Here is a 12839-nt window from a genome sequence, read left to right on the forward strand (position 1 = left end):
CATATTATGTGTTTATATATATTATGGATCTCTTTACTTTGCATGGCCTAGGAACTGTGGTTTCATTGCAAGAAAAAAAAGGAATTGTTTGGAGTGTATTTTCCTTGATGTAGTCAAGAGTGCTGCCTGTTACTTAGCCAGTGCTGCTTCCTAGATGCCCAGAAATAGTTCTGTTATCTTTTCTTGAATTCCAGAAATGAATGTTGATCCAATCTATATGTTCTCTTCTTTTTTAAAGCTGTGTATTCTTATCTTCCTCCTACACCTAACCTGTTATATAGACTGTCTTATTTTATTCCTTGCTCTTTGCATCTCATTTTATATGTTGGCTTTTCTATTTTGCCCCTCTTAAGATTCTGCTGTTCTATTTGTTAGATATTTCTATTTTTGTTTGGTGTATTTTTTCCTCCTATGACTACTTTCAGCTCAGTCACAATCAGATTTGGACAGTTTGGTTTTTTACTGTGCTTCCTTCAGAAAATCTAATTTTTTTTCCAATTTAATACGTATGGCATTCTAACACAATGCAAGGAGTTTTGTGGAGCTTCCTTTCTGAATGGTCCTCCTGTTCTGCTGTTCTGTCCTTTCCTAAGAGCCAGAAGGTTTTTTAGTAATTGCCATCACCCATCTTCTCCTTATCACTCATTTTCCTAAGAATGCTATTTAGATATGCTTTTCCATTACAGCTTTGAATTCACTTCATGCATCAGAATTCAGTGCATTCACTGCAATTTCTGCAGAGTTTGTCAGTGTTTTCCAAACTGACAGATATACAGCTAAACTGCTGTCGTGGTTTAACCCCAGCCAGCAGCCAAGAACCACACAGCTGCTCACACTCCCTCCTCCCCCTCTCCCCCCAGCCCGGAGGGATGGGGAGGAGAAAATAAAATATGTAGGTTGAGATAAGAACAGTTTAATAATTGAGAACAGAATGAGATAAAATGCTAATGGTAATAAAAAGAAGTGAAAGAAAAAGCAACAAAACCAGTGATGCACAATCCAGTTGCTCACCACCTGCACACTGATGCAGCCCTGTTGATGCAAGCCCCTGGATCAGCTCCCCTTCCCCTTATGTACTGGGCATGATGTTCTGTGGTGTGGAATATCCCTTTGGCTAGTTCAAGTCACCTGCCCTGGCTGTGCTGCATCCCAGTTTCTCCTGTACACTGCACTGTACCAGTTACTGAGAAGAAATTAACTCCATCCCAGCAGAAACCAGCATAATTGCTTGTTAAGATTTTTCATGCTATGGAGCCTTGACTTTTTCTCTAGATACAGCAGGCTACAAACTTAACATTGCCTTCTGGACCTCAGAGTGGATATTTATGTCCAGGTGACCTTCAGTCAGGGGCCATTTTATGAAGCAGGCACTTTGTTTTCACAGAATCACAGAATATGCAGAGTTAGAAGGAACACTCAAGGATCATCGAGACCAACTCTTGGCTCTGCACAGGACATCCCCAAGAATCACACTGTGTGCCTGAGAGCATTTTTGTCTCTCCTAGTACATAGAAACTAGTGCTTATGTAAGGAAGAAGAGAAAAACACCCTACCAGATTCTTTCCTCTGCTTGGAATTTGAAATAGCAAACCAATTTGTATTGTGATAGTTGGTTCTTTGCACTTTTTTTCTTTCTGTGATATCTTGGTTCATTGTTATATTGGTATATAAGCTACCATGTGATTAAACTTAGTCAAATGGTCATTTTTTTGCAGAATAGAGCTGGTTGTAAGCATGTGGAAGTTAGGAGATTTTGCAGCATAGGCCTTGAAATAAATGGGAACATTAAGTTTTGGACATGAAAGATTGGTGCAGAAGTTAAATATTTTCTGTCACTTAAATTTGGAGTATAAAACCTTCTAGAGGCTATATGAGTCAGAAAGTGGAGATGGCACAAAACTAATTTAGCAATGTAAGCATATAGTATTTCTTCAATTTCTTTCTCCTTACATCTGTGCTTCATACAGCAGGATCAGTAGCATACAGGATATGTACTGTGGGTGACTTCACATTTTGGGAATACCTTCTTTACTTCTGTATTCACAGCAATTAAGTCTATATGCACAGAAGTGGGGTTTTTTTGCTTTTGCCATCAACTGTAGTGATTTGTGGCAAGAACCCTGGATTTTACAGGTTTGTTGAAAAAGCTCTATAACATGTAATAATAAAATTGATGCTGTGTTCCCAAGTATAGTAAGTCTAACTTAGAGAACAAATTAGACTTACTTTATTCTGTTTCCGTGTTTATTTGGTATTTGAATATAGTATAGAGTTCTTTGCCAAGGTTCAGCTTTACACTCTTGTAAAGCATAAATTGATGCAGGTTCTGGTAGATTGGAAGTGGGAAGGGAAAGGACATTAAACAGTGGCTTAGAATAACTTGAGACTTTGCAATTCCTCAGAAGTTGGGAACATTCTGAGTTTAAATGCTGTATATCCTGAATCTGAAAAGTCATACTTAGGAAGATTTCTTACGTTCCTTTTTAACTCAGTAAACCCCCTGGTCAACACTTTCTAGCTTCATTCGTGGCCTATACAGAAGGCTGTTAAAGATCTGAAACCAAAATAGTTTTCTCCTCAAGAATTAATCCATGTGTTGTTTCCAAACATAATTTCCAGAGTACAGTTGTGTCAGTAGTATTGCATCAATGTACTGGAAATGGAGGGCAGTTACTCTTGACACCTCACAAACATGATCTTGGTAAATTCACCAATATATATTAATTGTTTAGTACAGGTGAAGATATAATGCCAATCTTCTTTCTGTTCTGTGTTGGCTTTTTACAGAGTTGAATGCTTCCCTGTGACAGGATGGCATTTTTCTCCTCAGTTTGTGTCCAGGGGCTCCTGTATTAGTGTCGTTAGCTTGCTGACTGTCCTTTGGTTAACTCGGTTTTCCTTTAGGAATACAAGAAATGTCTGGATTGATCAGACCATGAGTCTGTGAAGTCTTGTGTTTTGTCCCTGACAGTGGCAGGTGCTGTTTCAGGGAAGCTGTGCCACTTTGTGATCCATTCCCCCCTGTAACTACCCCAGGGCCTAGAACTCTCATGCAGGATGTTAGGAAGCACATCCCCTGCTTAATCTTTTTAGTGTCAATGGATTGATTTGCCCAGGCATTTGTATAATCTTATTTCTGAACCCATGGGTTTGTGTAGTGCAGGACAGTTGTGCATGGGAGTGATTCCAAAAGTGTAACCATATCTGGTTAATTGCTGGTTCCTTGAACCTTTCAGAATTAAATGTCTCAGTGTTCAAATAGTAATTTTTCCATCCACAAACTGTAGGACAGAAGAAGGGGAGCTGGGCCAATAGGTGTGTTGCAGTAGAATTGCACTTCCTACTACTACTACTACTTCTTTTTTCCTTTCTAATCAACTGATTCAGTCTCAGTGGATAGTTAGTGATGTTTTTGCTGGAAGAGGAGACAAGGTAGGAAAGTGTGTTTATGGGATAAGAAAAGCTGATTGTTTTGGGTTGGGATTTTATTTTTCTACATATTTCAAGCGTGCTTCTTCCTGGATTTGAATTTAAGAAGTTTGTTGGGAACAGCTTCAGCTGTGTTTGAAGGACAGAAACATTCACTGCAGTACCTGCCTTGGGAATGGCTCAAAAGCTGTTCTCTGGCATCAGTACCTTCTTCCCTGCCCTTGAATTTAATTATATGTTGAATGGAAACTTCCAAGGGAGTGGAAGCTAAGGATGTAGAGCTGACATCTGTGTGTCCAAGTAAACATTTTAGATTAAAATGTAGGGAGAGAATGTCAGAAAAAGAAAATTAATTACACTTTCAAAATATTTCAGAAGAACAAATATTAACATTATTATGTTGAGCTTTTGTTTTAAAATTATGGCTTTGGACCACATAATCAGGGAATGAAGGCCTCTTGTACTACCTGCTGCAATGCAACATCTTTGAGATTAGCATTAAAATGAGCTCGAGAAGAGAAACAACAGATGAGAATACACAGGAGGAGGAATGTGTCATCTTACAAAGTCACAGAGGAGTGTACTTGGTGTTGGGGGTACTGTCTGTAGCCTGCAGGGTGACTGTATAATCAAAGACTGTGCACACTGTCTAGCAAAAACACTTGTTTGAATCACATCTCTGACAGATCAAGTTCCTAATTTTTAAGCTGTTTGCATGCAAACCTCATTTTTTTTTTTTAATCCTGTGTGCCGTGCTAAGGAGCTTCCATCTTACTCTGACACTTGAAGACCAAAGTCCAGCACAGAAGTGTTGTTAACTGTCTCACAGAAGATGGCAGCTGGTGCTGCACTTACTTACTGTTTCCCCTGGATAGCAGAAAGGTCTTTCAACACAAGATTGTTGAAACAAGTTTCCACTGATGTTAGGTCATACTTGTTCCCCTCCTCCTTACAAGACTATGATACAACTCTGGAAATTCCCTTACAGGGTATTTAGTTGGCACATGACAAGTATATCAGAAATTGTTGTTGTTTTAACAGGCATGGTCTTAGCTTAGCTCATCTTGGGCTACTTAACTGTTTTAATCATGTCTTTGAAATTAACAAAACCTGTTTGGTTTTTTTCCTTTAAAACACTGGATTTGCAGTGGTATTGGGAACACTAAAAGCTAGCCATGTTCTGAAGGGCTTTACCATAATTATTTTTTTTAATTACCAAAGAAAAGGCAGACACAGTTGGACAGCTGCTTATCATATACTTGTGATGACTTAAATTTGTGTAAAAAATTCTGGTTTACTAAGTCCATGTAAGTAAGCATCATTTTAGTCCTGCAGTAAATTAGTAAACACTTTGAACTCGGAAGATTTCTACTGAAAATTCCATTTGTATCTAACTGCTGCCAGGGCAGATACATTCAATTTACCCACAAGGTGCAGTCTAGCTCCATGGTTTTACTTACTGTTACTGAGCACCTTATTGTCATGTCACAAGACCTGCAGTTTATACAGCCTTTTCATCCCCTGCAGGATGGAAGGAGGTTTTTTCCAGCAGATGGCTGGGGGTTGGTTAGTTTGGTTTTAAACTGAATAATCTGTACAGATCTTTTGTCAGATTCACCAATAATACCTTTTTTTTTTTTTAAACCAGAAGACAGTATAAATAGGAATATTCATGAAAGAACAAGATAAAACAGAACTGTTTTTTACCTGGAGTATCTGCATGTAATGTGCGGGGTAGAGGGAATCTTTATTTGGAATTGCAAATCAGAATACTCTGTGGATAAAACCATTACTTTAAATGAAAGAAGTGTGTGTCAGAGTGAAAATGTATTGTCAAGAGAAACTTAAGTTTCAATTCTTTATCTTCAGTGTTCACCATGGCCTGATACTCCTACAACATTTGTAAACAACAATCCTACTCCTGCTCCAACTTTTACCTCTGCTCAGCATAATACCTACAGTGTCCCAGACAGGTGGGTTTCTATTCTGTACCCCGATTGAAGAGAACATTTTAAAACTGGGCTTATTCAAAAGTGTCTTCTGAGTAAATGCAACTGTGTTCTGGTTCCAGGGGGGAATGAGAGATTGTTTTGCACTAAATAATCATTTTAGAGTATGACATTTGGTTCAATTATAAGGTAATTACTTCTGCTTCACCATTTTCCTTTCTTACTATGCATTTTTGAAAACAGCTTCTTTGTCATACAGCAAACACTTTACCTTTTAACTATTCTAAATTAGTCCTTGTCTATGGAACTATTTTTAGCTTTCTTCAGTAAGAACAGTCTTTCTTCTCCTCATACACAGTTAATGTAATTGGCAAGAAAAAAAAGCAACAATTATTGTCACAAGCTTTTCAACAAAAATTGCATTGGTATAAAAACATTTGGTAGTGATGTGTTAATTAAACTACTGTAATCAAACTTGCATTTGATCGAAATACTTTTTACAGTGGTATTGTCTCCTCTGTGTACTGGTTGGTGTCTGCCTTGTATTTTACTGCTTCTCCCTGGGTCACTCTTTAAGACAGTTAAGTGGTCATGTAACATCCCTCAAGTGCTGGTAAAGCTGCTTCTCCAGCTGATAAAGGATATACGAAATAGGAAACAGATCAATTCCATATTGAAGTGGGATGATCTTTCTCTTGAGTTTAGCAAGTTTCAGTCTGTGTTGTGAAATTTATTGTTTTGGGAATTTAAAATTATTTTTTAGTGATGAGATATTTTTGGTTTATAAAATTGTAGTAATACTTTTTTTTTTTTTTTTTAATCTGTAGCAATTCTTCCTCCCCAAATCATCAAGGAGATGGAACCTCTCAAGGGTCAGGAGATGTGAGTGTTTGCTTTCTGGTGTTGACCATGGCTATGTTTTTATAGTTGTGTCAGGACATTTGATTTATACTTGATATTAATAGGTACTGAGGAAGGGTTTGAGGAATATTTTTAATGGCTTGGGTTTTTTTTGTTTTAGTATTCAAATTATCATATCTCATGATATTTTTAATGGCTTGGGGTTTGGGGTTTTTTTAGTATTCAAATTATCATATCTCATCTTGTTTCTTACAGCAGCTTCATCCTTCAGCCACAATCCAGGAAACTCAGCAATGGTTGCTCAAGAATAGGTTCTCTGCCTATACAAGGCTTTTTTCAAATTTCTCAGGTATCTATAGTTCACTTTTTTTTTTCGTTGTTACTGAGCAAGTTCTGTGTGGGAAAATAATTCTCGAAGAACAGTATGGCATAGATACTTGTGAATTTGCTTATTAAATGGCAGTGCAGTTTCCACTGTATGTCTGGGCCCAAGACATGGCAGTGGATGCACCATGTGGGGCTGTGTTTCACTGTTTGCTCCTTTAATCTTGCGTGTAATTGTGCAAAGGGTGGGATGGCACAGTACACACTGTGGGTAAAATTCCTTCTCTGCCTATTGGCTTAGCTCCTGCTTCTGTCACGATTCCCTTTGTACCCTGCTCAAGGGAAGGTTTATTCTTTTGCTACTGGTCACTTTTTGATCTTTGCTTCTCGTAGTAGGGTTGCTAAGCTTTCTCAGTGGATTTTAGTATCGAATTTCTGACAAAGATTCTTGGAAAACTACTCTTCTTTTTTTTGTTATCTTTATAGAAGTCAAGTACTGGCTGGCTGATAGGTTTTTCTTTGAAGCAAGAGGTGTGGTGTATAGAGCTTTTATAATCCTACCTCAGCTGTGGGGGACTTTTTTTATAGTATCTAAGGGCTGTGCTAAATTATTTTTGCTGGCTTTTACCTGTGCATTCCTAGATAGTCTGTGGAGTATTTTCATGACTCAAGACTACCTTATTTTCCTGTTTTCTCACTCACCTATTACAATGCCTGATTTTTCAGACTGTTGTTTTCTTTGTTGGCGCCCATGTTGTTTCTCAGAAGGATCCTTCCTCCCATTTTGTGTTTAGATGTGCTCAGTATCTTTTATTGAAGCTTCCTTTTCTAAAGTAAGCCTTCAGGGAAGCAGTTGTTTTCATGGATCACTCATTCCCAGGGTCATTTTGGAAAAAAAAAAGAAAACCCAAGTTGATTTTGGATGGAAGTATCCCACAACCTGGACTCGCCCCAAGTTGCTGATGTACTGATTTGCCCACACTACTTTAGTTATTCATCTTCTATATCACACCTTTAGTAGCATCCTCTATCCATGAGTGCATTGTCATAACTTAAGTGCACAGAGGATATGCTCTGTGAGTTGAATGCCTGGGATTCAGTGAGGGAGAAACCATCAAATGTCTTTGCCCTGTATTTTACATGTGTTCAAAATACACTGTCCTGGGGTGCCAGCTAAAACTTTTAAGCCATTGTTTGGATATAGAAGTCATCTGTCTCTGCAGAAAACATGTGCCTTGCAGACTCCTGCTGTTGCAAAGGAGTGAACAATATCAAGTGTAGCAAACCACCTTTGGAAAATAGGTTGTTATTATTTAGGTCTCACTAGTTTCCATTCTGAATTTTACTTGCTTATTCCTGTTTGGAGGATTCCAGTTTTATAATGGCAGAGTTTGTTACTCTTGGTTTAAATGAATATACAGTTTATTTTAAAAGAAGTATAGATGCTCTAAAATAATCTTCATTAAATTCTTACGTGTTTCTCCAGGTGCTGATTTATTAAAGCTGACAAGAGAAGATCTGGTACAAATCTGTGGTCCAGCCGATGGAATTCGGCTATACAATGCACTGAAATCCAGGTAATGTGCTGGTTGTGAGGCTGAGGGGGTTTTATTCTGTCATTTACTACACATGGGGGATTCTAGAACTGGGAGATTTGCGAAGTTGATATGAGGATGGGCCTTGATGCCTGTGTGAGCTGCTTCAGGAATTGGCAGCAATGTGTTTTGCCTCCTGTGTGTGTCCTCAGGGCAGGCTCAGGGGAGATGCAGGCACTGAGCAGTTTGAAAGAGGGATGCAAGGCTGGCACCAGTGCAGTTGAGCCCTGTCCACTTCTTGGATACAGATGGATTTGTTGCCAAGACACAAAACTTGTCATTTAGGGGAACTAAGAACAACCTGAGGCTTTTTGAGGTTGCAGGTGTGAGTGCTGACACAGGCAGATCCCAGGTGACATGTCTAACTGAAATGGGCACTTGTAAGAGTTATCGTTACTCAGTAGCTCTGTCCCAGGATTCCAACAAGCAGCATCCTGATGAGCTCTGAGTTGATTGAAATTTTGTTTAAATGCAGTAGGATCTTCGAGGCCACTTACCTGTATATTTATTTCTTTTTGGTCAGTGAAAGAAAACATGTCAAGTGTAGTGTTAGCATAAGGAATCTGCAGTTGTGGCATACTGGTTTCTGTGTTTCCAGGGCACATGGCCTTTTCTCTGACGTGTGATTTCCTTGGATTGCAGGTCTGTTAGGCCCCGTTTAACAATCTATGTCTGCCAGGAGCCATTAAGGGGCATACAACTGGAAAGACAAGATGCAGGCAATGGTGAGAGCAGCAATGGTGCAATATACGGTACGGCGCACAGCGGTGTCTCAGCTAAACATTTCTGTGTCTTCAAAGTCCAAAACAAGATAGATGGGAAGGAAAAAGGAATAGTGAAGGGGCTGAATTTGTTTCTGGCATACAGATAGACCATAGGAAATGGCATTCACAGTAGTATTGCTGCTTTAACACTGCACAGAACCTAAAACTTCTTGGGGTTAAATTATTGGGGTTTTTTTCAGTCCATGGATAAAACTAACTTGTAGTTGCATGGTAATTAATTAAGGAGCTCTTAAATTAGCTGTGCACATTGTTACAGACAAGGTACCAACCAGATAAATGTAGGTGCCTTGTAACAGCTATGTGTAAATAAACCCCTTGAATTCTGTCCCATTTTCTGTTAGGTTTTGCTCTCATTGTCTGTGCAACTCAACTGCAGCTGGTAGAGCATGGACAGGGAGTAACAGCCAAGCCATGCACAGGCTCCCAATTTTAGTAGTATTTTCCTGATAGACAGCTGCTGTTTCAACAAAATGGGAACTTTGACATGAATTGACAAAACAAATATTATCTTAAGAGAATGGAGCTATTTGAAATGATTCTTTTCTTGCCCTTGGCTTTGAGAGAAGAGCTCTCCCTCCCCAGCTGAAATCTGTACAGCTGCTACTGCAGTAGTGCTTGTGTATTTTCCATGCAAGACTTGAGGCGGAGGAGGATCTGTAAATAGGAGACTGCCACTGTCAAATACATGTTTTCCCTCTGGAGATCATCAGTCTTTGGTTTGGGATAGAAGAATGTGGAAATACAGAGCTGCCAAGGGCTTCCAGCACTATTAAATAAAGCTATAGGACTGTAAATGCAGCACCAAACCGAGTGGCTGCTTTGTTTTACTGTTGTTTGCTTTCTGTGTTGTATTTCCCCCCACTGCCCTTCAGCTCTCAGGTGATCACTAGGAAGTTTATTCAGACAGCTGCAAAGGGTTTTCTTTACCAAAAACCAAAGTCTACATCCCTGTTTAAAGCACCAGTTTTGGGTGACTCTCTAAAAACCCATTTTTAAGTCTGCTTGACATGACTGCCTTTTTGTGCAGGATACAGGAAAAAATGTGGAAGCTGCCTTCAGTCTCAGGGCAAATAGAAGCCTCCTCCTTGTTAGAGTTTGTGCTTATGGCCTTACCTTGAAAGACAGACAAGTCAGGGCAGTTCATGCTTCTTAGCTGAGAACAAGGGGAGAGTAAACTAAAAGTTTATAAATTGTTTTAAAGCCCAGGGTATAAATAAATTAGGGTTTTTTTTTCATGTAAGTACCTGTTAGCCATTAGTCCTGTGCTTATGTAACTGATTCTGTTTTGTTGTAGTTTATCATGCAATCTACTTAGAGGAAATGGCAGCCTCAGAAGTCACACGCAAGCTTGCTTTGGCATTCAATATTCCTTTGCATCAGATCAACCAGGTTTACAGACAGGGTCCCACAGGCATCCACATTCTCGTTAGTGATCAGGTAATGGAAATTTTCTTGATGCTTTATTTATAAATTAGAGTGGAGGATTCTCTGCTTGCTTCTTTAGTACTGGGGTTTTTTCTGTTTGATAATGCAACCTATTATTTTCTGACACTTATTTTTCCTTTTACATTAAAATAAGCAGAAGAATCCTGTAAATGTCTCTCTTCTTTGACCTGACTCAGTTGAAACTGTGAGAACTGGTCTATGTAGTTCTGAGGTGCTGCAGTAATTACTTAGTATGTGTTTATTTTGAACATGCCCAAAGGCAGGGAGCATTTAAATAGTGCTGAACTCAGCTTATTCAAGTGTCTGCTACACATACTCAAGAGTTTCAAAACTACAGCCAGCACTAATAGGCTCCCAACTGGTTGTCACGTGAGTAACAAGCAGTATTTTGACAGTTTTAATTTGGTGTATGTCTGTCACTTGCTGAACAAAATCAGAGATATGGAATTGCATATAAAAGGTTGTTTAGTATCTGGTGAATGACTTATTTTTTTATTTTTGCCTTGGTCTTACTCAGGAGGGTTTTGAAACTTTTTTTTTTGTAGATGGTTCAAAACTTTCAAGATGAGAGTTGTTTCTTATTCACCACAATAAAAGGTACGTTGTCTTTGCTGACAGTCTAAAACTTAAATGTTTGTTCTACCAAGGAGCCTTATTTAGAGAAAGGAAACTAAAAAAGGGTCTGCATACATAGTGGCAGAAAACATCCCTGAGTTCCTCCTCTCCTAGCCAGAGCTTTCAGCCTCTTGTAGCAGCTCAGTTTTTTCTCCAAGCTTTCAGTCCAGAACCCCTGCAGCATTTGGTAACAAACCTCATTTAAAATTCAGTCAGCGATCACTGGGCAGTGTTTGCTGCTAGTAATTGTGAGAATGGTGAAGTTTCAGAATATTTAAAAAATACTAAGAACTAAGTAGAACCTCTGAAGTGCAGAAACTGAATGTTAACTGAGTCCTGATAGCAGAACTGCATGCAACATTCTGTCCTGTCATTGTAGTCAATAATCGCCTTCAGTCGGTTGTTGCTGAATCCCACCCTTCCTTAGGAATCCAGTTACAAATTGTTCATTGTAATATTTTTGTTCAGCACAAGTAGGAAGTTTTTAAAAACTGTTTCTGCTGTAGATGAGATGTTTTGAAAGTCTGCTTCACTTTATCAGCATCAGCTAATTGTTCTGTGCAGTATGAAAATGTGCTTAGTGATGGTCAGAGACCTCAGCTGGCAGTACTGCCAACTTCCAAGCATAAAATCCACTGCTGGGTTTTGGGTTAACACTGCTTCTGTTTAGCTTTCTAGTCCAAGGCTGCACATCACAAAACAGAAGATTAAAACACAGGAAAGTTTATATTCTTTCTGTGATACTGACTGTCACTGCAAACCAAAGAGATTTTCACGTTATTCTTCAAGTGTTTAGCCTGAACATCAAGTTACTGACACTGCACATGTTTCAGTTTAGTAGTAATGAACCATTTCAATGCAGTAAAAAACAAGTCCATGCTTGGGTGTTTTGGTGCATTGGCTCTTACTTTTATGAGCAAAACTGACATTTTCTTCTTTTTTAGCTGAAAATGGTGAAGGCTTCCACATAATTCTGAAGTGACATCACACAATTGCTAGACTGATACTCCAACGCAGAATGAAGTCCTGCCTAAAGACTATGAAGATCATCCAAAACCTTAGGATCTAACTTCACTGTATAAGATGTTTCATATTGAAAACACAAAATGACCTTTCTAATGAGCTGTTTGATAGGTGAACTTTCTTATCACTGCCATAGCTAAGTGTCCTCATGAGAGGTATAATGCCATGACAGCTTACGTACAGGCATGGAAGACAATGTAAGCAAAGGTGCTTGCCCTTTCCTGAAATAAGGCAAATTATGGCCAGTAGATACAGTCCATAGAAGTGAAGCAGCATTGCTTTTCTGTCCTCTGTATCCAGTTGGAGATGAATGTAAACTTATTTTGGGGCATTTACCTTTCTGTGCCAGTTTGTCTACTACGTGCTTGTACCTTACGCTGGGTTTATTTTTTTGATGTTAGCAGAGCACATGCTAATCTGTGTGGAGATGAGTAGTTAAGGTGATAGTGATCAGATTGTCAGGTCTTTGAGAGTAAAGCTGTCAAAACAGCTTCCCGTGTAAATTGTGTATAAGAGTGTATGTAAGAAGTGTAAATGCCAGAATAGGGCTTTTAAGAAGCCCTAGACAGATGCAATATATGCATGCAGCAAACTGCATTATCAATAGTACCTTATTGGAGGGATTAATATAAATCCTAAGGGGTACCAAGTAATTGTGTTTTGCTTTAACGAATTTAATGGAAAAGAATTGCCTATGCATCCTTTATGTTTAGTTTCCTAGGTTCTCTGCGGAGCACTGCTGCAGTTTAACTCTTTGCTTGTTAACTTGTGGGTTTAAAAATACTCTAGCAGTGAGTGAGAGGTGGGGTTCT

General features: G+C 38.9%; 1 protein-coding gene across 1 annotated transcript in view; it reads left to right on the forward strand.

Moving 5' to 3' along the window:
• The window catches only part of UBP1 (upstream binding protein 1 (LBP-1a)), a gene marked incomplete at its 5' end in the record, with an annotated part of 27354 nt that extends 14515 nt beyond the window's left edge, over positions 1-12839 (forward strand). Inside the window, 8 exons of the mRNA XM_009083587.1 lie at positions 5299-5402; positions 6206-6260; positions 6495-6588; positions 8050-8140; positions 8801-8910; positions 10238-10380; positions 10935-10986; positions 11949-12839. Coding sequence (XP_009081835.1) covers positions 5299-5402; positions 6206-6260; positions 6495-6588; positions 8050-8140; positions 8801-8910; positions 10238-10380; positions 10935-10986; positions 11949-11986 — 687 coding nt within the window. The remainder of the gene's footprint in view (positions 1-5298; positions 5403-6205; positions 6261-6494; positions 6589-8049; positions 8141-8800; positions 8911-10237; positions 10381-10934; positions 10987-11948) is intronic.

The sequence above is a fragment of the Acanthisitta chloris genome, unplaced genomic scaffold, assembly GCF_000695815.1.
Source record: "Acanthisitta chloris isolate BGI_N310 unplaced genomic scaffold, ASM69581v1 scaffold20451, whole genome shotgun sequence".
Classification (NCBI taxonomy): domain Eukaryota; kingdom Metazoa; phylum Chordata; class Aves; order Passeriformes; family Acanthisittidae; genus Acanthisitta; species Acanthisitta chloris.